Consider the following 26,567-nt stretch of genomic DNA (forward strand, 5'->3'; position numbering starts at 1 on the left):
AAGGCAGCACACTCTCTGGGCAGTATTTACTTTTAAGGGAGTAGTATTGTATTTTGTAAGTATTCATGTTGCTGTCTTTGTTCTTTTTAAAGATAAAAGACTTGTAAGAATCATAGTTTCAAAGTTATAAGGCTTTTTGTCCACTTTTGACCAATAAATCATAAAGTTGACCTTGAAGACCTTGTTGGATGTAAGCCAAATTTTAAGGAATTGTTAGCATGACCCCATGCTGCACCCCTACAAAGTTTTATCAGAATTCACTTGAAACTTTTCGAGCTATTGTGTTTACAGGCAGAATGACACACAAACATAACCTCCTGGGAATAATGTGGTGGGCCACCACTGACTAACACAAATATGGGTTAATTTAATTTGTCTGTTACCTTTGTGTATGTACCAATACAATCTATGAATGTCCTTTGCTAACCAGGCATTAGCTGAGAACTCACTTCTAAATATGGAAATATGGATGATAGCCCACAATGCTAAACCTGAAGCTTTGAAACTGGATGTCACAGAGTCCCATTTCCCATTTTTAAAACTATCATTTGCTATTTCCGCATTTAATTTCCTTTTTGTTATTTGATTTTAACTTATTAAAAGTACAGCAATATTTTAGCATATGGCCCCTTTAACCTTTTTATAAACTGCTGATTATGACCGGTTGGCATTGCCAGGAATTTGTAAGATCCTTTAGACAACCCCCCCCCCCCCCCCCCCCCCCCCCCCCGATTAAGGATGTGAGCTCAATATTATGCAACGTTAGGTACTAATAAGGGCAGTAATTATGTAAGTCACAGAGTAAACACGTCTGCTTTCTCCTCAGACTCTGAGGCACTGAAACAACAGCCAATATGTTCCATTCAATTCCTGCATTATGTGCAGAAAATGACTAAAATAAAAATCAGCTCGTCTCAGGAGATAATCGTGCCCTTTTCTGTCAGAGAGTTGCAGGCACTGCAGTGAGCTGCATGCAGCAGCTCCCTCACACAGGCTTTTATTTTCACGTACTGTCGCTTTAAGAAGCCTTTCACTGCGCAGAGGCGCTACAGCAGCTCATCACATGATTCTTCTCTTGTGACAATCCAGACAGAAAGGAAAAGCTTTTCCGACTTCCAGTTGAGTTTTGTGGCGCTGTGATGACAGATGACTGTTGTTTTGGTATCAGAGGACCAACTTTAAGGAGGGAAATGGAGTTGAGTTAACCATTTACCAGACAAACTCAGATCATTCCCGTCTCTAAACTGGACGTTTGGGTTGTTGCGCCGCCGGGGACAAAGTTGGCGCATGGAGAGGGACGAAGTTTCATTTTTACGCTGCGTATTTTCTTTGTTTTTGTCGCCACTGCGTACTATCCAGCGTCACGTAGCAACAAACGCCAAGTAGTTCAGTTTTCGACCCTTTTCTGTGGCTGATTTGAGGTCAGACAACGAGACAAGTTGAGGACACGTTACGTCGGGTGAGATGGTGGACAGCAAACCTCTTCTCCAGGACAGACCGCCCGCCTACAACGCCGTCCCGGCTGCTTACGAGTACGGCCCACAGCAGCTAAACTATGGGGCCATCCCCCCAGCGGGCCCGCCACCCTACGCGTACCCCGATGGCCAAGGCAAGTAGCTCCATTTATTCAAGTCATGTACGCGGTTAAAGCGCACACCAGAAATTAAAGTAGTTAACTAAACGTCAAGTGAGAAAGGTATCACACCTGGGCACTTCCGTTTTTGTTTAAAGGAAATCTCTTGGGGCCTTTATTTCCCTCAGTCTTTGTGCGCCACAGAGTATTTAATTTTGGCTATAAAAACCACAGAGACTTTGAGTTTCGGCAAAGGATCGTCAGTTTCGTTTACCAAGTGTTGCGCATGCGTTATGTGTGAAAAGATACGTTTTGAGCTGACCTTTTAGTGCTTTTTTTCTCCCAAATTAGAAAGTACGCAGATTTAAAGGAAGGAGTGAACCCACAAAGAATAACTAAATCTTACAGTAAGATGAGAAAGGCGCATTTCAGCAAATCATCTTTTGTGTTTATTTATTTATTTAAATTTAGGAATCAAAATCATATAAAGATGTAAAAGTTCTGGTAACTTTGCACCATCTTCTAGAGCACAGCTGTTGTGGCCCCTTGAACTTTGTGACTGCTGTACGGTGAAGTGCAGGCACTCATCACCTGACTGTGATTGTATAAGGACAACATCAAGGAAGTTATGCTTGCAATTGCATGAAGCTTCCTGTTCGCTGAACCACATGCTTTTGGCCATCTCATCAGAGAAACTGGTCTGTTTCGACATTTTTAACTAAGTTTCACTTCTGAGAATTACAGCTACAGTATCAAAGTTCAGCGTGTCACACAAACACTACTGCAGATATGGTCAGTGAATCGGCAGCCCTCCAATTTACACAGTCACACTTCAAATTAAGTCAGATTATCTGTTGGTGCTCAGAGGAGTTTGTTACAGTGGGTTGTATTATTGCAGTCTGAGTACTATCTGATTGCGCTGTTCATGGCAATAAATGCAGACTCTGACCTGACAGTGAATTTTTGCATGTGATATCTGGGTAAATTATAACGTGTCACCTACTTCTTCTAATCTACAGGTTACCCATCAGCCCAAATGGGCCCTGCTGTATCCCAGCAGCCCTACACCGGGTCTTACACCATCATCCAACCCTCTGTAGTGGTGGTGGGAGGCTGCCCTGCTTGCAGGTGAGGACACAGACATGTTAGAGTGTGGCTAATGGAGAGCTAATAAAAAGCACAAGCACAGTTACTGTTCATATACAAATACTAAATATCAGTGGGGACACTGGGCACAATTCCTAGCTATATATTCAGGAAGGAGACAGTAAAACACCGCTGGCCCTATGATTATTCCCAGATTAGCACGAGGAGTGTCATGTGCTCACCGTGGTTAACCTGATTTCTGCGAACAGTTCGTTTTGAGGCTGATGTCTTCAGTTATGGTCAGTGTGGGTGTCTCTATTTGTGTTTATGCAGTGTGGTTATTTTGTATTTCTGATTTCACTGCTCTGACATGTATCGTGTCACACCCGGGCCCTTTTCCAGGAAGCACATTTAGCTAACAACTTTGAGGTTTTTGACCCTGAGATGAGGGAAACTCTGGGTTTTCCGTTCCAGAATGAGAGTTAGCTTCAACTCTGAACTAAACCTGCTCGCTAGCGGGTTTTCTGCATTGAACTCTGTTTCTCACTGAATCCTCATGTCTTGCTGCAAATAAACCAGCTGACTGACACTCTGATTCATTTCTTCATCATAGGAATCATAGGCTTCATAACGGATCACAAACTCGGTCTGAGTCCACTTGCACAGCAAGACTGATCCAAAATGGATAAGGATCACGGATTCAGACTGGATCAGGCCCGGATCTGATTCGGTTCCTTTCATATCCCAGCACATCCCATCTAATTCCGTTCTGGGTCCATTCATAGTGGCTCATTTTGTCCTGACAGGATCTGTATTCCTTATTTAAAAGGTCTCATCCTTGGAAAACTGTACTGAAATATCTCAAATCTAGCTGAGCAGCATATAGACAGCTCTATAAAAACTTATATTTGTATTATTTTTGCCTTTTCAGATAAAAGTTTACATTCATAAAAGACTCAGGAAGGAATAGGGGCCCTGAAGTCTTATCTAATTTTAAGCAGATGTGTAACTTTCAGTTGCGAGTGACAGTTTCATGTCGGTGTCACTGTGATAAATCCACATCCTGTCAGTCAAGTGACCTCAGCCTCAGACGTGACGAAGGCAAAGGTGACTGCAGGGCACAGTTCACATAAATATGGAATGGAAATGTGACACACTCATTATAATTAATTGTGTAGTTTTAAAATTCTTAGGAGTTCACCTTAGTGGCACCTACGTTGAGGAGTTGTATTTTGTTGTTTCATAAGCACCCAGAACCTTTTCCCACAGAGCCGTACTGCGGTTTGGGGAAAAGTTGTTGACCCATATGAATGATTGGCAAATCAAATTCAAATCAAAAAGTTGTAAATTATTTAAAAAGTGCAGTTCTAATGTTTTTGTTTTTCATGCTCAGTTGTGCATTCGCTTGGTAATTTTCATGAAGAAACTTAGTAAAATTCACACATAAGGGGGAACAAATTGGGGCTGACTGACTCAAATTAGTAAGTAACTAAAAATGCAATAAATACTGAATGACTGTCAGTGGTTAAAAAAAAAATACTTTAATAGTTGTGGTATCAGCTTTATCTGCTTTTTTTGCTGCTGATTTATTTATTTAAGTGAAGTTTCCCAATAAAGCACTTCCTAAAAGCATAATAGATGTGCATAGAAGTTGATTTAACAGCAGACATACACCCAAATATACTGAGTGTGCCAGCAGTATGTAAGACATTCAGCAGACTCTGAAAAAGGCTGGCGTGCTTTAGTCAGCATTTGTGGCCACGTCGCTCGGGTCAATGACGGGCACAGTTCCTGGTACCAGTGTCCAAATAAGCTGAGCAAACACAAACACCTGTGCCATGGCGCATCACATCGAGCGGCGCACAACAGGTCAAATGGAAGTGTAAGCAAGCTTTATTTAAAGAGCATTATAAAGGTTAAAGGCAGTTCAGCATCACAGCAGGATCTAGTGTTGAATTTGATAAAAGCCGGTTTTATTTAACAGAATCTGACACTCTGAAAAGCTCCGATGGCTCATTTAATTTCCCATTTCTTTATAGTTTAGCTGGATATGCTGCTTTGGTTAGTTCCTTCCTGGGACCTCCAGCAGATTTACTGGCCCCACTGGTTGGTGTAGAAGGGTCACAGGACCACAAACCGCTCCGTGTCCTGACATTTATTGAGTTATTTGGGTATTTGTCACGTCTAGCATTTCTTCTATTTTTAAAGGTCATCAGATCCTTTTTTTTTTTTTTTTGCTATAAATCCAAGTATGAACATGAGCCAAAACCGAGTGTCAATAATCTGACACTTTAAGCTTTTCCTTTTGGTTTATTAGTTACAATCACGAACCAGGTGAGTAAATACAAATAGAGCTCCTGTTTTAAGAATGAAGTCAAATGCCAACTGAACAGTGTCCACTTGATACTTGATGGGAGATAATTGGAGAGAGATGGCAGATAAGTAATCAGGAAAATGCTGTTTGCACCATGTGATACAGGTCGCAACTCAGTCGCTTTTGAAGATCCTCAAAAGAAACAAAAAAAGATCCAGGCTCGGGTAGACTTACCTAATCAGATGAATAAAATATATTTAAAAGCACAGAATGAATCTAATTTATGCTACAGATAAATAAACTGTGTTCCCATCCATCTAGTCCTTACTAATGCTTTCGTGTGTGTGTGTGTGTGTGTGTGTGTGTGTGTTACAGAGTTGGTGTCCTCGAGGATGACTTCACCTGCCTGGGGATCCTGTGTGCCATCTTCTTCTTTCCCTTGGGTATCCTCTTCTGCTTTGCACTGCGCCAGAGAAGGTGTCCCAACTGTGGCGCCACCTTCGGCTAGATGGACCAAACTACAGCTCTCGCACACGCTTCTCCTCCCATGCATACACACACACACACACATAGATAATCCAGGATTTTTGGTTTATTTTCTTATCTTTTGTTAATACTGCACATTGCTGTTCTACCATTATGTGAGAAATGATCTAGATATTGCCATAAATTACGATGTTTCTATTAGAGGCATGTGTAGAAATGTTTTCATTTGCAAGCTGAGGATGTACCCTAATATATGTAAGTGTCCAGCTGTTGTCAGTGCCTTCACTACATGCTGAGTGATCATCAGATTCCATCAGTCATGATTTCTTTTGAAGATTTCGCTCTTTATCCGAGGATCTGAGCAGATTCCTTTGTTTTGCCAAGTCACATTTAACCAAGGTAGATGTAGTTTTTTCCTTTTTTTTTTTTTTTCTTTTTGTTAACATTGTGCTTAGTACACAGTGCCCTCAGATCTTTGAATTAGCTTTTCTTTTTTTGGAATTTTCTCAGATTTTTTTTGTTCCTTGTTTGGGTCACTGTATTACATGGAATAACACATAGAACATGTTAAAGGTGAATATAAATCCATGGATATAAAGTGTTCCAGCTGAAATGGTGGAATTGTATTAGTTTTATGTTTTTATTTCTTGGGGCCATATTTGCACTGACCGTTTGTCTGATTATTATTTTTTTTTTCTGCTGAGTTGTGCTTTCCAGGGCCAATGCAGACCTCAGGTAGATACAATCTGAAATGCCCTCGACTTTGCAACCTCAACCACTGTTTGACTTCAGACTTCTTATTTTAAAAGGATACTCGTGTCAAAGCGCAGACTCCTCAATTAAGATTTACTTCAAGGAAGCATGCTGAGTTTAAAAACTGAAGCAATCTATCAGTAATGTGTATAAGCTCTGGATTTCTTTTCCTGTGTGACAAGTCAACATGCACCATTCCTCCCAGCCAGACAATCGATTGAGAATGTCCACGTCTCTGTATCTGCAGTATCACCATGTCTCTACGTCTTCCATCAGAGCAAGATGTTATAAAACTGTCCCTGGCAGAAGAAAAGGAGCTATAACAGGGTGGGAGGGATTTAAATAAATATATCTTGCTTTAGAAAACACACTACGCACGCTGTTATGATTGAGGTTCTTACTTTTTTATATGTTATTGTAATTAAAAATGAATACTACCTGTATTGTTGACTCCTTGCTTTTTTTTTTCTCCCCACCCTTCTCATATAAATGAATGCAAACATTCAACATCACACTTTTGTGTAGATTACATGAACTAAACAGCAAACTGAAGAAATAAATCTTTATTTTCATACAGCTAATTCTGTTAAAGGGTGTAATGTGGGTCAAAGACTGGGGGGGGGGGCACACTGCTGGTCTCGCCATGTGTGATAAGAACTGAATGTACTGTTAATGTAAGATGAGGTGACTGTAACAACTTGTATCCACAATCTGAAGAATGCAACAGGTACACCATTTTACAGTAAGTACAAATGTGTCATTAAGGCAGAAGTGCGGTCTCCACACTACAGTAGTTAAGCTAGATGGTCAAGGACAACAAAGTATCGGTTGTGCAAATGTATATACAAGAAGGTATACACAAAAGGACAAAAAAAAAAAAATCACTGTACCGTCTCCTCACAGCAATATAAGTATTCTGTATTGACACTGAGTAGAAACATCGTCTAGACCTGAGGGTGAAATGCAGAGGTCCTGTTCAGTTTTTTCTTCCACCGTCCTATGGCAACAAATGATTTCTTAACAGTCATTTTGACAATGAACAAACAATTACACTATTCTGACCGTTTTTATTATTTAATATCTAATGTGCAGGTAAGAATGTGGTTAAGTATTTTTAACACCACAGAAGGACAAAAATAGACAGAAAAATATATATATATTTCATAAATATATGTGGATCTTTTCAGTAAATAAAATGGTCCCAATACTTCCATATCAGAGTTTATTTTTCTCATTTTCATCTAGATCAGGAGAAGCTGCTGGACAGGAAGTTTGAAAGGGTTTGTGGGAGTCAAGTGTGTGTGGAAATGCAGGCAGATCAGATGACTGGCGCGGAGCGGTCATTGGTGACAGTTGGACGTAGCCTGACTGTAGCGAAAGGGTTCCCGCCCCTGTGAAAAATGCAGCAGATGATGATGAGTTCATGTCCAAGTGAGAGAAAAGCAAATCATCTTGCTCATGTTCTTATGTGACTTACGCGAGGTAAGCAGGCGGAGGTCTTGCGGTGCCATTAGGCTGACTGGCCTGTGGGGGGGTGAGAGAAAAAAAAAAAATGTACACCATCACATCTGAGTCATGAGCCCAACCAAATACAAAACCATGACACATTTGCACTATTAATGCCCCAATCATTTGACTTACTGCCATGTTTGGTTTTACATTTCTTTGATTTCTAATATAAATTAAACACATACAGTATTTCCTACAACTGAAAGATTGGACACACCGGACTGAAAACAAAAAGTCGCATCACAAGAGAGTGTGTGAAACCTGGATCTGCAAACAGTCTTGAGGATGAAGTCCCAAATGTGCAACCCCCCCCCCACACACACACAAAAGTCATTACCAACAAGTTGACCCCCCCCCCCCCCCCCCCAAAAAAAAACCCAACAAAAAACAAAAACAACAACAACAAAAAACAACTCCGTTTTGGTTGAGCTATAAATCAAAATAACTCCCTATTTTGTGGGCCCTGGTGGTGCCCTCCAAAATATACACAACTGAATAAAAATACATGATATAGGCAGTACATTCAGCTTACAATCCCCCAAAGTAACAGTTTTTTTTTTATTATTAAAAAAAAACAAAAAAAAAACTGTGTTACACTACATGATTTACTGCTCAATATAAAGTAAAGGTAGCAGTAGTAAATAAGAGTTATTTTTGGATATGGTAGTGGTTTTATAAAGTGTAGCCTGCTTGTGAGCCAAAAAACTAAAGACAATTGTTTGTCTTCCTGGCAACATGCACTGCACTGAATTTAAAGTGCCGTCCAGCCTTCAACCTGCAGTACTGGACAGATTCCACAAGAGGTCAGGAGTGGACTGAGTGAATGACATCCCTGTCCAGGGTGTTTCAGTCTTGACACTACTCATCTCATTATTTCCACAGAGGCCCAGCACTTTCATATCCGTCTTAGTGTTCGCTGGATTACAAATCACATAGTAATAACAATGACTGCAAGCGAGAACATCTATTTAAACAGAAAGTTGTATTTTATCCTTGAAATAAGAGTCAGTAGAACTTTGTATAAATCATATCCTGGATAAGGTTTAATATATCCAGCACCAACATGCCAACTGACAGCACAATCTTCAGTAAACTGGCTTTATCCTAATATGCATACTCATTAGTTTAACTTTCTCTGTAGATCTCAAGCTTTCAGATCATATTCTCACCCTCTCCATCTACCCTCCAACTACGCTCATTTCTGTTAGTCGTTACCTTATCTTTGCCACATACACATAAACCAGTGAGGGTGCATTTTTTTCCTCAGTGACAGAGCATTCCAATAACCCCACCTACCCCAGATCTCATCTCCTTCTCTCACCTTTCATTGTCTAGGCCAACCGGCATCATTTAAAAGATAAAAAAAAAACCTGAAAACAAAACAGGCTTTACTGATAGACTCCAACCAGTTTGTTGACATCAAGCAAGGGAATGAATGTTGAAACAACACTGTAGCTTAAAGCCCACTTCTATTTAAACACAGAATTATTAACTAACGAAGAAAAAAACAGCCAAGAAAAACATCCAGTTTACACCAACAGTGGATAGAAATTTATTCAGAGGAAATTACCTGAGATAACTACATAAACTGATGAAGAATGCATCATTATGGCAATAATATTCATGAAGGTTTCAGGCCCAAGTTGCTAACTAACTCAACACACATGCATAAACATGTGCGCACACCAACACACAACCTCAGCCGCCCACACATACACAGAGTATTATAATCTACTGTAGCTGTAGAGAACTTTTTCCCACATGCAAGTTTATTCTGGGATCCTGCATGTCTGTTTTGAAAAGTTATGGTAAGGGTTTGAGACTGGAAGTGAACCCTATTGGAGGGTGGTATGTGAAGCAGGAAGAAGAGGTACAGGGATGAAAAGATGAACTCACAAATGACGATGAGAGTGAGAGATTGAAATGATCGACAAAGAAGTAAAGTAGGTGTCAGGTTCACCCAGAGTGGAATTCCACCATAATGCCAAGCCAGTGATGGAGATGTGTGCCGGATGTAGACTGATACACCTGACAGTGGACACACATGCATTTGGTCCCACTACTGTATGTCAGCCTGTGTACCTGGCCCAAGTGAATGGTTAATAATGAATACAGGCAAGAAGGAGAGGATTATCTCTATTTGCCATCTGACCTTTAACTGGGTCAAACATCAACTTAACAGAATAGCCACGGTGGCTCCGTTTTATTTTGTTTATGTAACTTCATGGTTTCCTTTTGGCTGATCTTTCATGTACTGAAAGCACTCATTGGATTGTCCAATACTCAGAACAATGGGAAAGTACAAGGATCTAAGAAGCAGAATTGTAGATTTACACAAGTTGGGAAGGACTTTTAGAGCCATTTCTAAACAACTGCAGATTCCAAAATCATCAGTTCAAACAACTATACAGTAATCCCTCGCTACTTCGCTTTTCGTGGACTCGCTGTTGCGCAAGTTTTCATTCAATGTTAGCGTAAAATATTTATTGTGGTATTTTCACTGTATTGCGGGTTTTTGCGGTACTCGTTCTTCACATGCGTAGTATGTGTTCTACAGTAATGTATATATTTGGTGTATAAGTGTGTGGGGAGGATTTATAAAAACTTAAAATAGTTTAGAACTACTAAAATAATGTATAAGTATTAAAATAAATATAGCGTCCCTACTTTGTGGATTTTCACTTCCAGGTGGTCCTGGAACGTAACACCCGCGATAAATGAGGGATTACTGTACACAAGTTTTTGGATGTGTCACCACTTTGCTAAGGACTGGAAAAAGACCCAAACTGTCATGCTTAGATGAGAAGAAATTGGTTAGGATGTTCAGGAACAATCCAGGAAGCACCAAGGCTCAAGTCTGCAATGAATGGAAAACTGCTGGAACACCAGAATCACTGTCCACAACAAAGCAAGTTTTAAATCACCATGGACTGAGAGGGTGAGAACCAAGAAAGAACCCCCTGCTCCAAAATCACCACCATCAAGCTTGACTAAAATTTGCAGCTGCCCACATGGACAAACCAAATGCCTTCTGGTGGAAAGTTTATGCTCAGATGAGACAAAGATTGAACTATTTGAACACAATGACAAAAAGGTATATTTGGAGGGGTCAAGGACTACCTCTAAATTATTCAACTTCACCTCAAATCAACAGCTAGACTGTTGAAACTCAGACACAAGTGAGTGTTCTAGCAGGACAGTAATCCCAAACACGTATCAACATTGGTTTTGGAATGGATAAAGCAGGCTACTCCTCCGTGAATCGCCACCTTATCGTGGTGGAGGGGTTTGTGTGTCCCAGTGATCCCAGGAGCTATGTTGCCCGGGGGCTTGTCCCCCTGGTAGGGTCTCCCATGGCAAACTGGTCCTGGGTGAGGGGCCAGACAAAGAGTGGTTCAGAAGACCCCTATGTTTGTAACAGCAAGGGAACAGTTTACCCTGCCTGGGATAGGGTTACTGGGGCCCCACCCTGGAGCCAGGCCTGGGGAGGGAGCTCGAGGGTGAGTGTCTGGTGGCCAGGCATTAGCCCGTGGTGCTCAGCCGGGCGCAGCCCGAAGAGGTTACATGGGCCTGCCCTCCTGTAGGCCCACCACCTGCAGTAGGCGTCGTAGGGGTTGGGTGCAATGTGTGTCGGGTGGTGGCCGAGGGCAGAGGGCAGAGGCCCTGGCGGACCGATCCCCGGCTATCGAGACTGGCTATTGGGACATGGAATGTCACCTCTCTGGTGGGGAAGGAGCCTGAGCTAGTGTGTGAGGTTGAGAGATACCAGCTAGATATAGTTGGGCTCACCTCAACGCATGGCCTGGGCTCTGGAACCAGTCTCCTGGAGAATGGCTGGACTCTGTTCCAGTCTGGAGTTGCCCTCGGTGAGAGGCAGCGAGCTGTGGTAGGTATTCTTGTATCCCCCTGGCTTGCTGCCTGTATGTCGGAGTTTTCACCGGTGGACGAGAGGGTAGTTTCCCTGCGCCTTCGGGCTGGGGAACAGGTCCTGACTGTTGTTTGCGCTTATGCACCGAATGACAGTTCAGAGTACCCACCCTTTTTGGAGTTGCTGGGCGGGGTGCTGGAGAGTGCTCCATCTGGTGACTCCATAGTCTTGCTGGGAGACTTCAACGCTCATGTGGGCAATGACAGTGAGACCTGGAGGGGCGTGATTGGGAGGAACGGCCTGCCCGATCTAAACCCAAATGGTGTTTTGTTGTTGGACTTCTGTGCAAACCACAGTTTGTCCATAAAGAACACCATGTTTGAACATAAGGATGTCCATAACTGCACATGGCACCAGGACACCCTAGGTCGCAGGTCGATGATCGATGATCGATTTTGTAATCGTATCATCAGATCTGCGGCCGTATGTTCTGGACACTCGGGTGAAGAGAGGAGCTGAGCTGTCAACTGATCACCACCTGGTGGTGAGTTGGATCAGGTGGCGGGGGAAGATGCTGGACAGACCTGGCACACCTAAATGTATTGTGAGGGTGTGCTGGGAACGCCTAGCAGAAGCCCCAGTCCGGGAGATCTTCAACTCCCACCTCCGGCAGAACTTCGACAGCATTCCGAGGGAGGCTGAGGACATTGAGTCCGAATGGACCATGTTCCGCACCGCCAGTGTTGAGGCTGCTGCTCAGAGCTGTGGCTGCAAGGTGGTTGGTGCCTGTCGTGGTGGTAACCCCCGAACCAGATGGTGGTCACCGGAGGTGAAGGGAGTCATCAAGCTGAAGAAAGAGCCCTATCGGGCTTGGTTAGCCTGTGGGACTCCGGAGGCAGCTGACAGGTATCGGCAGGCCAAGCGGAATGCAGCTCGGGGAGTGGCCGAAGCAAAAACTCAGGCGTGGGAGGAGTTCGGTGAGGCTATCGAAAAAGACTTTCGGATGGCATCGAAGCGAATCTGGCAAACCGTCAGGCGACTCAGGAGGGGAAAGCAGTGCACTACTCACATGGTTTATAGTGCGAGTGGGGTGCTGCTGACTTCAACTGAGGCTATAGTCGGACGGTGGAAGGAATACTTCGAGGACCTCCTGAATCCCACTGACATGCCTTCTGTAGTGGAAGCAGAGTCTGGGGATGAGGGAGATGACTTGAACATCACTGGGGGTGAGGTCACTGAGGTAGTCACTGAGTGGCAGGGCCCCTGGGTTGGACGAGATTCACCCTGAGTTCCTGAAGGCTCTGAATGTTGTAGGGCTGTCTTGGTTGACATGCCACTGCAACATCGCGTGGCGATCTGGGGCAGTGCCACTGGATTGGCAGACCGGGGTGGTGGTCCCCATCTTTAAGAAGGGAGACAGGAGGGTGTGGTCCAACTTCAGGGGGATCACACTCCTCAGCCTCCCCGGAAAGGTCTATGCCAGGGTGCTGGAAAGGAGGGTCCGTCCGTTAGTTGAATCTCGGATTCAGGAGGAACAATGCGGTTTTCATCCTGGTCGCGGAATGCTGGACCAGCTCTTCATCCTCTCAAGGATATTTGAGTGTGCGTGAGCGTTTGCCCAACCAGTCTACATGTGCTTTGTGGACTTGGAGAAGGCATTCGACCGTGTCCCTCGGGGTATCCTTTGGGAGGTCCTGCGGGAGTATGGGGTGTCTGGCCCGTTGTTGCGGGCCATACAATCTCTGTACAACCGCAGTGAGAGCTTGGTCCATATAGTCGGTAATAAGTCGGATTTGTTTCCTGTGGGTGTTGGACTCCGTCAGGGCTGCCCTTTGTCACCAATTCTGTTCATAATTTTTATGGACAGAATTTCTAGGCGTAACCAGGTGGCGGAAGGCTTCTTCCTTGGTGGCCTCAGAGTCTCATCTCTGCTTTTTGCAGATGATGCGGTTCTGTTGGCTTCATCAGGGGGGGGCCTCCAGCTCGCAGTGGAACGGTTCGCACCCGAGTGCGAAGCGGCCGGCATGAGAATCAGCACCTCTAAGTCTGAGGCCATGGTCCTCAGCCGGAAAAGGGTGCAGTGCCCTCTCCAGCTCAGGAACGAGTTCTTGCCTTAAGTGGAGGAGTTCAAGTATCTCGGGGTCTTGTTCACGAGTGATGGGAGAAGATAGCGGGAGATCGATAGACGGATCGGGGCTGCTTCTGCAGTGATGCGGACGCTGCACCGGTCTGTCGTGGTGAAGAGGGAGCTTAGTGTAAAAGCAAAGCTCTTGATTTACCGGTCAATCTACGTTCCTACCCTCACCTATGGTCACGAGCTTTGGGTAGTGACCGAGAGAATAAGATCGTGAATACAAGCGGCAGAAATGAGTTTCCTTTGAAGGGTGGCTGGCCTTTGCCTTAGAGATAAGGTGAGGAGTATGGCCATCTGGGAGGGTCTCAGAGTAGAGCCCCTGCTCCTCCTCATCGAAAGGAACCAGTTGAGGTGGCTCGGACATCTGATTAGGATGCCTTCTGGCCGCCTCTTGGGTGAGGTGTTCTGGGCATGTCCCACCAGGAGGAGGCCCTGTGGTAGACCCAGGACACGCTGGAGAGATTATATCTCTTGGCTGGCCTGGGAACACCTTGGGGTCCCTCCGGATGAGCTGGAGGAGGTGGCTGGGGACAAGGAAGCCTGGGCTTCTCTGCTTAGGCTCCCGCCCCCGCGATCTGGCCCCGGATAAGCGGAAGAGAATGGATGGATAAAACAGGCTAACACTAAGCTTCTGAAATGGTCTTCCCAAAGCTCCAACTTTAACCCTATTGAAAATTTGCAGACTATGCTTAGAAGCCAGTTCCATGCCAGGAAACCAACCAAATGAATTAAATTAATTCTACCAATTCTGCCAAGAAAAGTGGTCAAATATCCAGCCAGAGTTATGACAGAAGATTGTTGATGACTACCAAAAGCAACTGATCAAGGTGCAACTTGCAAAGGGACATTTAACCAAATATTATTGGAGCACCTTTTTGTCTGAACCCACCCATTTTTCTTGTTAGCAAAATATTGGAACATGACTGACAGGTGTGGCTTGTTGCCCAGGTGTGCCCTGTTACATTGATTACAAACAAAAAGCGTTGAATTTCTAGACTCAGGTTCGGATTTGGGTTTTGCCTGTGCATTTATAGTTAGAGGAGTAACCAACATGAAAAACAGAGAACTGTCTATGGGTGAAAACAAGCAATTGTGAAGCTGAGAGAAGATTGAAAATCAATCACAGCCATTGCACAAACACTGGCCGTTGCCAGTACAACTGTTTGGGATGTCCTGAAGAAGAACGTCATCACCGGTGTATTAAGTAACAGATGTCGAACAGGCAGACCAAGGACAACAGCAGCGGTTGATGACAAACATTGTAAGCGCTCTAAAGAAAGACCGTAAAACAACTGTTAGTGACATCAGCAACAACCTCCAGAGAGCAGGAGTGAAGGTTTGACTGTGTGTGAAAATTAAATGCATATTGAGCAGATCGTTTTCTATGGATGTGCAGGTTTATTTGAATTCTATGCTTTGCATTGTAAACCGTGAATGTGCATAAAAAGAAATATGTGCAAAGTCCAAATCCAACTGTAGCTGACCAGTACTGTTATACAGAACTGTTATAAAGTCGTCCACAGGTTATCTGGGCAAGCAATGTCAGTGAGATGTAGGAAAGATCAGTGTAGAGCATATGCAGAGCTTGTCTATGTGATTGTGCATGTGCCTTTGACCTTTATATACCGCAGTGCATTTACATCCAAACAAAAAGGCTTTCCTAGAATGAAACCGCAGCTTTGCCTGTCGCTTTGCATGGTATGGAAATGCACGAACATTTGCAAAGTAAGAAATACAGCTCTTAGAGATGCTTGAAATAATTAAAAATAAAAAAAAAAAACATTGTCGCCTGTGACGCCAAAAGAAAAAAACAAAAAACAAAAAAAAAGATTCTTTTATTATTATGCGATGTGAGCATGGTATGTGTGCACTGTCATCCTAGCTGATCAGACCACATTTTCAATTCTATCACAGTGTGAATGCCTCTTATTGGAGCAGCCTCACCCAGAGACCCATCATCAGCACACTGGGGATTATTCTAACAACAATCATTACAGCTGTGTCCTGCTGATGATGAGTCTTCATTCCCAAGAAACATTGAGGGTCCTAGGACTGCAACTTTGGATACCCCCCCAAACAGCAGTTTCTTTGTCAGTCTTAATCTAAGGTGCATGTCTAAATTGTGATTCAAGTTATGAATACATCTAGCATCTGTCACTGCTTATTCTGTTTAGCCTTCGGCTGTGAGTAAGGCTGCAGAGAATTCCTACATGCATCAGCACCCACCTTTGGAGTAACCAAGTTACACTTTATACATGTTTCTCTGAATCCTGAACCTGGAAAATTCATCCTTTACATGCTGCTGAAAAATGATGATACATTTCCTTTTGTTGGCATGTTTAATTTGTCTTAAAAATAAATAAATTACAAAGTTTACTTAACTAGTACTGGTTGAAAAACTCAAAATGAACAAAAGTCAGTCTGTGCTTATGTATTTTAACCGACAATACTTTGTGTAAAACTGTCCTTGAGTCCTAACAATTAATTTTTTGTTCACTGTCTATGTCAGTTGACACTCAAATTGTATTAAAGTGTGGGCAGATTTCCAGGCAGGCATAAAAAGCTCATCTGACACGTCACTGGCAGTAAGAACAGTTGAGGCATGCTGCAGCAGATATTAGGTGAGAAGGTCAGGCAGAAGAAAGCTGGTCAAACTCTAAGATCTGAACTCAGGTAAAAATCAATCACTTTTTTAAGTCATGGCTTAACTGTACTAGACTCAATGGTGTTGTTAAACACCAACATATCAGACAAACTGATAAGAACACACAAACCAAATTGCTGGCCCACTGACTGACCGTGCTGTGATCAGATGAGGAGGCTACAGAGGGCGTGGGGGAGTGATGGTGATTGCTATTTGTGGCGATGGTGCTGGTGGACGAGGTGTAGCTGTTGACTGTGTTGCGTTGCGGGGTGTCGCTGTAATCTGCTGGAGGGAGAATCATGGTCGCCTCGTCTGTTTCTGTGTCTTGGTGGTGGAGGTTAACCACACTTCTGCTGCGGTACGGGGCAGCAGTCTCACTGTAGAGGTAGAGGAGGATAGTATAAGAGATGGTAGGTGGGGGGTAAAAAGACAGATAAGATGAGAAACCAACAAAAGAAGTGAAGTGGCCACATAACCAAACTCATTAGAAGACTGCATTTCTATTTCTGAGGGCAGTCTGAGGGCTGTATCTTGGGTTAGGGTTACTGGCTTATAGTGACATTAAACTTAGGGTTAAGAGATATAGGCTGAATGTGGCCAATGGAAAGTCCTCATATGGACAAAAGGAGGAGGATGTGGATATATATGTGTGTTCTGTCCCCAGGTGCCGGTTATAGCTTAAGTTTTCACTTTCCGGGAGTGATGGTAGTAGCTGGCTGGCAGTCTCTCTGTGGGAGGTGCAGCACATTAAGATCTAATAAATTAATCCGACAGGGATTAGTCTCTTTGAAGAAAAAGCCTGGAGTGGACTGAACCTTTTCTATCTCTTTCATCAGCAGCAAAATCTATTCATCAGCAAACAGCATCCTGTTTCCTGAGATTTTGCTGGGCATGTGCGAAAAGTCTAATTTTTGATTCATTTAAAAAAAAAAAAAAAAAAAAAAAAAAAAAAGATTTTAGGGCTTCACAGGATTCATCTGATCACAGATTATTTAAGTTTTATCAGGGGCTCTGAAACATTTACTATGTCAGGTAAACCACAAGCACTGTTTAAAAAAAAAAAAAAAAAACATTACAAAAAATGCAGAGACTTAAGACAGAATGCTTAACAGTGGGAATCAAAGGTCAAAGAATGGGAGGACTTTAGTTTTACACACAGCTTTACACCTCATACAATCACACACCCCAACACATGCACCCATTCCATCACTTCCAACACTGAAGTGGGGGTGGGGGGGTTTTCTTCCTACACCCTGCCCACGGCGGGAGTTGAATGGGGGCCTGGGGGAAGGCTGGTTTCATCCTGGGGTTGCTGCTGACCCTGGGGGGCATCCATGCATCCCCACTTCAGAGGATGGACTGATGTGGATGGGTGTGTGTCTTTGTGGCCTCTGGTTCTCTTGCCCTTCGGCTATGGGGTCTGTCTGGGCCTCCCTCTTCCTTCTGCTGGGGTGGGCATGAAGCTGTCTGGCTGTGGACTGCCCGGGTGTCCTGGGTCTTTCTCCATCTGCCTCTGGCTTCAAGGGGCGTTGTTGCAGCTTCCCACCCTCATTATTAAGTACATTTCGTGACAAAGACACAGACATTCACACTCTTACTCACTCATGCATACGCGCATACACACACAAAGCTGTTTCTTCATATATATGGGTATTTTTTCTAGGTGCTGTTGGTTTTTTGTATGTTTTTTTCTTCTTTTATTTTACAGGTGCAGCAGTTGGTGAACCATTGTGTTTTTCTACTTGTGGTCTACTCTCATCTTTTTCCTATTTTCTCCAACTTTTTCTTTTTTCTTTCTTGCTTTTTTAACCTGCCTGTCAGCTATGGCACATAATACACATATACTTATGTGAACAATGATAGAAATGAAATTTAAAAAAAAAAAAAAAAACACTAACAAGAGGAGCCTTTAGAGAATTTATAGAGCTCATCTTGGAAAAGCAAATTTGTTTGGCACAACAGTGCATTCAGATCATAATTCTGATTGCAAAAGCTGCCAGACAAGACACGCTTTATTTAAAAAAAAAAAAAAAAAGGAAGGGCAGAGTCTCCTTACCTGTTGTTCACGAGTGTCTCTGTGACAGTGCGGCAGTAAGATGAAGGGAACCAGCCTCTCCTAAACACAGAGACAAAGGTGGCAATTTAGACAGGACTGCATCAGTGTTCCTTATCAGCTCTCATTGCACAGCTGAAGGACTAAGTGATTGGTGAAGAGCCTGGCTGCACTGCCCTCTCTTCAGTGGCTCTCTCCATCTCTTATCGAGAAGATACAGAGACCAGATAGAGGAGAAGGATCCACTGCAGTTGCCTTCCCTGTTGTACACACAGGTTGAATGCATGCCTGAGGTGACTATGCCAGCAAAAAGGTTGAATTTGTCACCTAAAAGACTTCTGATATTGCTTCTAAAGAGGGAAAGCATTAAAGGGCACAACTTCAATTGCAGTTTCCCTTAATTTTGGCAGATTTCATCTTTGACAGCAAAGTTGTCGGTCTGAGACGGGTCATTTTTCATCAAAGGAAACCAATGACTTGAATGAAGAAAAGATCTTGTAGACAAGGACTTATATTGAGCTTGCTGAGCTGCAGCATAGAGGTTGCTTTTGAAAGAATCTGATCTTTTCACTAATTCAATAAATGAGTCACGACTCAGGCAGATTTCAGAGACCTGTGAGGTTTCTGTGGTCTCAGTAAGCAACAGTTTGTTTGTGCACCCTCTCACACATACGTCTCAATAAACCTGACTCAAAAAAAAAAAAAAAAAAAAAAAATTGTAAGACCGGTAAATTCATCATCATTAAATTAAGGTCTAAATACTATGCTAAAAATTTCTCACCTTAATAAAATAAAATAAAAAATAAAATAAAGGATTATTTCAGTTCTGAAATATCTGGAAATTATTATTATTATTATTTTTTTTTTTAAGAGTAACAGCTTGTCCTCATCACAAGTCCAGACCAAGGACTCCCTATCATTGTTCTACTGTGCTATAAGATTCCTCCTAATCAGTCCATCTACCACTCCCTAAGTGTGGATGAATGTAAACATTTGCACTCACTTGAAGAATTGGCATTTCCTGAGTGCACCTGCAATTAAAAAAAAAAAAAAAAAAAAAAAAGACTCGAGACCTCTGGAAACACACCTCACCCAGTTACACTGAATAACCGTTTTTGTTTATTTAAGGAATGGTTTACACTGAGAACTTGTGCTTGTCTGAAGCACAGCTGTTACTGCTGGCAACTGAGACTACTTGGCTTTAACAAAAACACTGCTCAAGGACAGCTTACAAGTACTGACTGCCAAGAGTGTACACTTTCCCCTACTGGCTGTTCCTGGAAAGGAAAGTACAACTCTAATGACTGTGACTGGCTAATAAGACAGTGGACTCAATTTATTTAGGAATCATGGCAATAAAATGCATATACAGAAGCCAGCTGTCATTTTTTGACAAATGCTGCTCGATTACCAGTGCATTTTTCACACACTGGAATTAAATTTCGCACTATCCTGTTGGAATTCAATTTCTCAGTCCATCAATAGAGTCTGTATCTGAAACAGTCCTGGTGAGCTGCTGGAATACAGTATCAAAGCTGATATGAGACAAAGGCAGAAACCTAGTGAGAGACCCAAAAAAGCATCAAAGCCAAAACCTCCCGTGGTACATGAAGCTCATCTTGTCTGATGCTGTGCTCTGATAAACATGATGATATACACTTTTTAAGCCTTTAGGCGCTTCAGCTTGCCCCACCTGCAGGCATCAAGACCAAAGTTTTACTTTGTGGCAGCCTCACTTTTGAAAGCAGCTCAGAAATGATTCTTTTATGCCCTTGATCAATATTTTTGGGTATATTTGCCATGTAATTTCCCTTGATAGCAATAAAGATCAAACCTGATGAATGATTAAAATTCAAAAACACACTTCCAAGGGCATCAGATCAAATCCTTGTCTAAAAAGTCAGACATAAGAGACCTGGGGAGAGTGGGCTTGGTTGGCGCCTATCTGTGTGGGGGAGCAGGTGGTACTCTGAACTTCTCCCTCTACCTCACTCCAGTCTACTATCGTACATCCCACCCTCAGGCCATATTTTACTTTGATTTCCTTATCAGTGACTGTTCCAGCCCAGGCAGCACTTGACATGCCTGGAGCTGCGTGTGCTCATACATGGTCAGCCTAACAATCAGGCGAGGGACCATCTGGCCAGTTAAGCCAGTGAATTCCACCTCCTATTAATCACCTGACTCTTAGGAGGACACAGGAATATGGCATGAATTTTTGACAAATCAGGAGGAAGCAGGTGGTGACGATAATAAAGGAAAGAGTTCTTGTTATGCTTTAAAGAAATTTAAAGCCAGCTGAATTGTATCTTGACAGTGATTGTATCACTTCTGTATCAAATCAAATAATGTCCCTAGGTACAGTATAGTGTGTGCACAAATCTTCCTCCATATGTGTGATTATAGTTTTTCATATCACTCTCTGTTCTGTACAAATTCATCACATGTAGTTAGACTCACTTTCCAGTCTTCTCCATTTCACCATACATCCACCCGTCTCTCTCGTCAGGGATGAGCAGGATAACAACATCTCCCTCATCAAAGCTGAGCAGTGTGCTATTGTTGCCCGCAGTATGGGGAAAGATTGTGCGCACACGTGGTCTCTTCACCATATTGTTGAGCCCTGTGGCGACAGACACAGACCTGGCAAGATTGCTGTCCTCACCGTTCCCGTGGTCTTAGTAGGGAGGAAGGAAGTTAACAATGACAAACAAATTACAATGTTAAGAAAATAAAGCCATGTTAACATGGTCACAGTAGCTGCTATGGTTACTGACATCTGCTACATAGCACTCAACAAAAAGTGCAGCTGAAACTAATGACAATATTATTAAAGCTGCAAGATTTAGCCATAAACTAATGTACAAGATAAACCTAAAGCTTGATCTGAAGGATAAAAAGTAACTGGATCCAAGTGCTGACACCAAATGACTCTAGCAGATTGTATCATCCAGATAGCTGTTAACATATTTTACTCTGAACAACAAATGTCAACCTCATGGTCATAATTTAGGAGAAATAAAAGGGCTGGCAAAGTCTGCAGGATTGTTTCTCTGGGAACCATGCACAAAAAGTCATGTTGAATTATCCAGTGGTTGTTGAGATAATTCAGTGCTGGGGCAACCGACAGAGACATCCACATTTATTTCATGCAAGTCATCATGGAGAATTTTTGTCACGGAGAGAAACAAATGTCATTGTTCCAGGCAGCATAAAGGAGACACACTTTTCAGGAACAAACAGATGGTTCTTGCAAGAACCATCTGTTTGAAAAAGCACAATCTTGAGGCCACAGCAGCACAGAGGAAAGTGCTAAATGAAAACAATTGTCATATTAAATGCCTCCATACCTGTGCTGTGGCTTGAAGAAGTGGTTACACTGGGAGTGTTGTTGCCCTGGTTGAACATACTAGCCAGAGGGCTGGTCGGAGCTCTCTGAAGTGGAGCCGGGTGATTAGACATGTTCTGCCACAATACAATGAACGAGAACATTAGCAATATGGCAGCCGTAGATGTGAAACTAGTATGGTATTTAAAACATAACAATAGTGATAGCAGCAGCAAAAGCCATTCATAGGAAGATGCAGAGAACTCCTCCACCAAGGCAAAAGCCAAGGAATGTGCCCAAAGCTATTTGTCTGTTCTTATTGTTTTGCTTCTTTTTTTTTTTTTTTAATCAAGATAACGCAAAAACTGCCAAGCTTTCATGAATTCTACATAATTTTCTTTAAAACTGCAAAACAGCATGAGTGCCCTTATAGTTTGAACAGAGGTGAAGAAACATAAATATCATTATTATTATTATTATATTATATTTCAGAATAGTTGTCTTTGTACATTAGGTGACCTTCACATCAAAACAACCGAGACTCTAAGGGCCCAGTCACCAAGCATGGCAGATTTGGCCACATAACGATTTGAAGGTAAGAATGTTAGAATAAGCTCAATAAAATCAGTGTCTCTGTTGTCTCTCTTGTTTTTAGGCTTTTATTTGCTCCCTGATTTAGTAATTTAGTAATGGCTAAGAATGACTTTTTCTGCTGGGACTTTATGGATTAAGTGACACTTATCCATGAAGCCCAAAGTTTTGTAATTTTTTAAAAATTTCTTTTTGGTTTTAAAGTTTTGATCCTGTACGTACGCACCCCCCCGGGAAAACACTAAACAACTAAACAATAAGCTCGTATTTAAATGTTTAAATATGACTGATAAGCAGACTGATAAGCAGACCTATAAAGCGAGGCACTCTGAAGTCTAGGAGGCACTGTTAGTGATGATATTTTCTCTACTCCTGCATGTACATAACAAGATAAAATGTACTACAGTATGAAACACAGCAGCATATCTAACACAAGGACATGTCTTTGTCACTTTGCCCCTTCGATCATACCACGCTGTGTCGTGACGGGGATGGAGAGGGCAGTGGTGTGATGGAAACTGGCTGGCGCAGTCCTTCAATCATTGACAAAACACTCTCGGGCATGCTGGTGGCATCTTTGCACTGGTCCTGCCAGCTGCTCAGCTTTTCCGACAGTATGTCTCTGGCCTATCCAGCAGTCATGGAAATAAGAAAAGATATTAAAAGAAAACATGAGTAATCAGTAGATGCAGGGAAACGTTTTCATCACTATGGTAACATGATACATTGTGGCTCTCGAGATTGTGGGTTTTGGAATAAATTCTTCTGACTGAACCTTATAATATAACTCCAGTTTGACTTATTCAAACCCAATGAGAGCAGGAGTTACCCTACCTTATCATGGAAGGAAGAAAACTGATAGGACAACATGCAGTGTTTATCCACAAGGAAGCAGAATCGTCTCTTCTCCTCCAGCAGAGCCTCCTTACAGCCATCAGCAATGAACAACTGCATGTCCATCTGTCTGCTTGTCAATGATTCCAAACACTGCAAACATGCATGCACATGTACATTAAAAACCATGGGCAACATCCTAATTGTTCTGCATACAAATGCACATCTATGCACAGACAATATAAGCTTTGAACAGAGCAGATTCAACAGGTCTGAGTTGTGCTGTGCCTTCCAAACAACCACCTTGAATAGATCACAGTTATCTTGCCTTGCACATGGTTTACAGCCATCTAGACCCTTTCATTGTCGAGTCACAAAAAACCCCAACAAGGGCAAAATGTATAAAAAGTGAAGGGCTCCTTTGTCAATATTCTAATCTCTGTTGTGCAGAGGAACAAGTATTATTAGCTTACAGCTTATTTTATTGACAAACTGTGCTGTATTTGATGTTCACTGAAAGGGCAGAACAGTAGGGGGGGCTGTCTTATCTACACCAACAGCCTGGGATTATAAAAAGGCCAGAAAGCTACTGCAGTGATTTAATGTGGCCATGTGTATGTGGAATACATACACATGAACTGATCTTTCAGTTTCACTTTCACTACTTTAGTAAATGCAAATATTAATGAAATATAATGAAATTCAAAACAGCAATTTGACTGAAACAGCTTCTTTTTACCATCATCTTTGTGCTCCTTGATTTTTTATTTTGGTAAAAGCTTAGAGCCATTTCTTATCCAACTGACTGGAAGTGTCACACCTCTAACGGCTGTTAATGCATCGCACACACCCTCTCTATTCAACGTTTATTTCTCTGTCCTTGTTTGACAAATCCTTAAATGGCTGAGGGTTTTATTTACCACAAATCTGTGCTGGGTCAAGTGCACTTCTCATCCCACCTATCCCTAAAAACACTGTACATGGAAAAGTGGTCAATATTTAGTAGCACCATATTAGTATGTTAAAATGCAGAAAACTATTAACTTATAACAAAAAATATTCCTTATTATATTTATCTAGTCCATCAAGAAACAAGAGGCAAGACTTCAGTTAATAGGCAAAACAAAAACAAACAAAAAAATGACCATTGATCTGTGGACACCTGTGTGATTTAGTGACAAGTCTCAACATCATGACATCATTGGTGACATCATTGTCTAAACAAAGTCGCCCGTCTGCCTGACAAAATAAAACTTGCCTGTTTGTTTAATGCTTTCATGTCCTGCACAACTTTATCTAGATCTGTTGATTTCATCCAATGAAACCACGCCCTGATAACAGGTATACCTTTGAGGCTATATTTCAATAATGATGCAAATTTCTAAAGCAAATATACACACCTACACAAATAACTTTGCAGAAATAAAACTCTTGTTTGTGTTACAGAAGTCATTCACTCATCATTTCTCTTTGCCTATATATTACTGCAGCTGTACGAGCTTTTAAGTTTTTATATCTGGAACCACCAGTGTCAAGTTTGAGCAAAGAAATGGTTACAAGGCAGATCACAGAAACAAATGCATTAACTGACAAAAACCACCTGTATACATAGATTATTATACAAATGACTAATCTGCAGTAAAAACAGAATAACATTTTTACAGGTATGTGGAGTGAGAAAAAGATGTTGTGTGAGCTTCATTTTCTTCCAAACTATAAGAATGACGACCTAACAGTGTCCTCTACGTTGCAGTTTTTCAACATGCACGGGTCATGCATATCAATGCACAGATCTGACCTGCACAGCATTTGCTAGGTGAGGAAACGGAGGGTGCTGCACAAGCTGCTTGACCCATAACACTGTTGCCAACAAACTGATTACCACCACAAAAAGCAGCAACACTAAATTCAGTTACATGAATTGGAGTATTAATAACTCCACTACTGCCCTTAAAACTTTAACAATGCATTCTCTGTTTTTGCTAAATTACTGTTGAATTTCATACCAAAAAAAAAGACAATCTGACCTGAATGGAATAAAGGGATGCACAGAGGAAGAGAGAACGACAAAGAATGAACATTGTTCCATAACTGTGGAAGTGGGTGGCAGAATTTCTATGAACAAGTGGATGAGGGAAAACAAACAGGGGGAGTGTGAAATCCTGTTTCGACACACATACATACACACACCCTCTTAATCACTTTACATCTGTCAACAACAAAGTCACCCTGTTGCTATGGACAACCTATGTTTATTCTGAGAATTACAGGTAAGGTGAGGGAGGTAAGAGTGCAGAGGATGGCAACAGAGAGATAAGCAAAAAAAAAAAAAAAGACACACTTCAACAGATAAATCTGACTTTCTGCTCTAAGAGTCTTTGATACAAATTTCAATCTAACCTTGTGTACAGAGAGTAACCCGTGCACTAACTTTATGGGGAGAGTCTTAATTAGTTGTTTGACAGTTGTGACAGCACTCCTGGCTTATTTATTTATTTTTTTAATTCTATCTCAGTCTTCTGTCAGATCCTTCCCTGGCTTTGAAGAGTCTTTGGTGTCTGGTGAATCATCTATTGCTGTAAGCTCCTGTCTCCAAGTCCTGACACACTGTCTGCTTAGCAGCCCATCTTGGTGTCTGTTGGGTCTCTAAATCCTCATACCTGGCTTTAAATCAGATAAGTAAGCGCAAGACTTGTGGCCTAGTGGGAAGATGAGGGAGGAGAAAGGTGAAAAGGAAAGAGGAACTAGAGGATGGTAGAGTGAGAGAGAGACAAAGGAATGAGAAAACAAAAGAATGAAGTGACAAGAATATTGGAGAGAAGAGGAAGCACGTCTAAACTTTCTATAAAGCTACAGGGCAAGAGTTCATCATATTTTTACAACTGTGTTCATTAGAAGCTTGGTTCTACAGCGAGCTGTAATTTCTTAGACAATTTAACTTGCTCTGACACTTCATGGTAAAAGCAAAAATGCAGGGCTGTAACTAACTCACTTAAAATGTAATAGAAATGTAAATGAACGTCCTTCGCAACTTCACGGAGCTCTGTGACTTTATCAAATGTGTTTAGACTAAAAATCCCAGCCCCAAGGTTATTCAGTTTACGATATCTGACACAGGAAAAACATCAAATGCAAATCTTCATATGTATAATTTTTACCATTAATGTTTGAGGATTTAGTAAAACAGGGAATCAATTAATCACTTCTATTCTCGTTCTCTGCATGCTTTCATTAAAAGAGGCAACTGTGGAATTCAAGCTCATATATCTTGTAAAAATAATATAAAACTTGTTTTTGCTTCTCTTTTTTTATAATGAAGTAAATAATTCTGGGCAATGACAAATCAAGTGTAGGCAGAGGCAGAAGCTAAAGCTGAAAATAAAATCAAGTATTT

The 26,567-nt window shown here is 42.1% G+C and overlaps 2 protein-coding genes across 2 annotated transcripts in view; one reads left to right on the plus strand and one right to left on the minus strand.

The window, feature by feature from the left end:
- The first annotated feature begins 1,053 nt into the window (after nucleotides 1-1,053).
- bri3 (brain protein I3) lies at nucleotides 1,054-6,648 on the plus strand. The gene is made up of 3 exons (XM_030736638.1): nucleotides 1,054-1,609; nucleotides 2,593-2,701; nucleotides 5,349-6,648. The coding sequence occupies exons 1-3, from the start codon at nucleotides 1,465-1,467 to the stop codon at nucleotides 5,479-5,481; spliced, it is 387 nt and encodes a 128-aa protein (XP_030592498.1). The 5' UTR covers nucleotides 1,054-1,464; the 3' UTR covers nucleotides 5,482-6,648.
- A 161-nt stretch (nucleotides 6,649-6,809) lies between these two features.
- baiap2l1b (BAR/IMD domain containing adaptor protein 2 like 1b) overlaps nucleotides 6,810-26,567 on the minus strand; it is a 33,688-nt gene continuing 13,930 nt past the window's right edge. The window contains exons 7-14 of the mRNA XM_030735983.1: nucleotides 23,174-23,326; nucleotides 22,811-22,966; nucleotides 21,771-21,885; nucleotides 20,881-21,097; nucleotides 18,424-18,483; nucleotides 16,522-16,744; nucleotides 7,690-7,736; nucleotides 6,810-7,603 (exon numbers count right to left, since the gene is read on the minus strand). Coding sequence (XP_030591843.1) covers nucleotides 7,531-7,603; nucleotides 7,690-7,736; nucleotides 16,522-16,744; nucleotides 18,424-18,483; nucleotides 20,881-21,097; nucleotides 21,771-21,885; nucleotides 22,811-22,966; nucleotides 23,174-23,326 — 1,044 coding nt within the window. The 3' untranslated portion in view covers nucleotides 6,810-7,530. The remainder of the gene's footprint in view (nucleotides 7,604-7,689; nucleotides 7,737-16,521; nucleotides 16,745-18,423; nucleotides 18,484-20,880; nucleotides 21,098-21,770; nucleotides 21,886-22,810; nucleotides 22,967-23,173; nucleotides 23,327-26,567) is intronic.

This window comes from Archocentrus centrarchus, chromosome 8 (genome assembly GCF_007364275.1).
Source record: "Archocentrus centrarchus isolate MPI-CPG fArcCen1 chromosome 8, fArcCen1, whole genome shotgun sequence".
Lineage (NCBI taxonomy): Eukaryota > Metazoa > Chordata > Actinopteri > Cichliformes > Cichlidae > Archocentrus > Archocentrus centrarchus.

What these genes read in the sequence shown, in the direction of transcription:
- bri3 (XM_030736638.1), top strand. Translation starts at nt 1,465, where the DNA reads ATGGTGGACAGCAAACCTCTTCTCCAGGACAGACCGCCCGCCTACAAC. An exon ending in CGCGTACCCCGATGGCCAAG is followed by an intron (nt 1,610 to 2,592) that starts GCAAGTAGCTCC and finishes TCTAATCTACAG; the next exon opens with GTTACCCATCAGCCCAAATG. An exon ending in GGAGGCTGCCCTGCTTGCAG is followed by an intron (nt 2,702 to 5,348) that starts GTGAGGACACAG and finishes TGTGTGTTACAG; the next exon opens with AGTTGGTGTCCTCGAGGATG.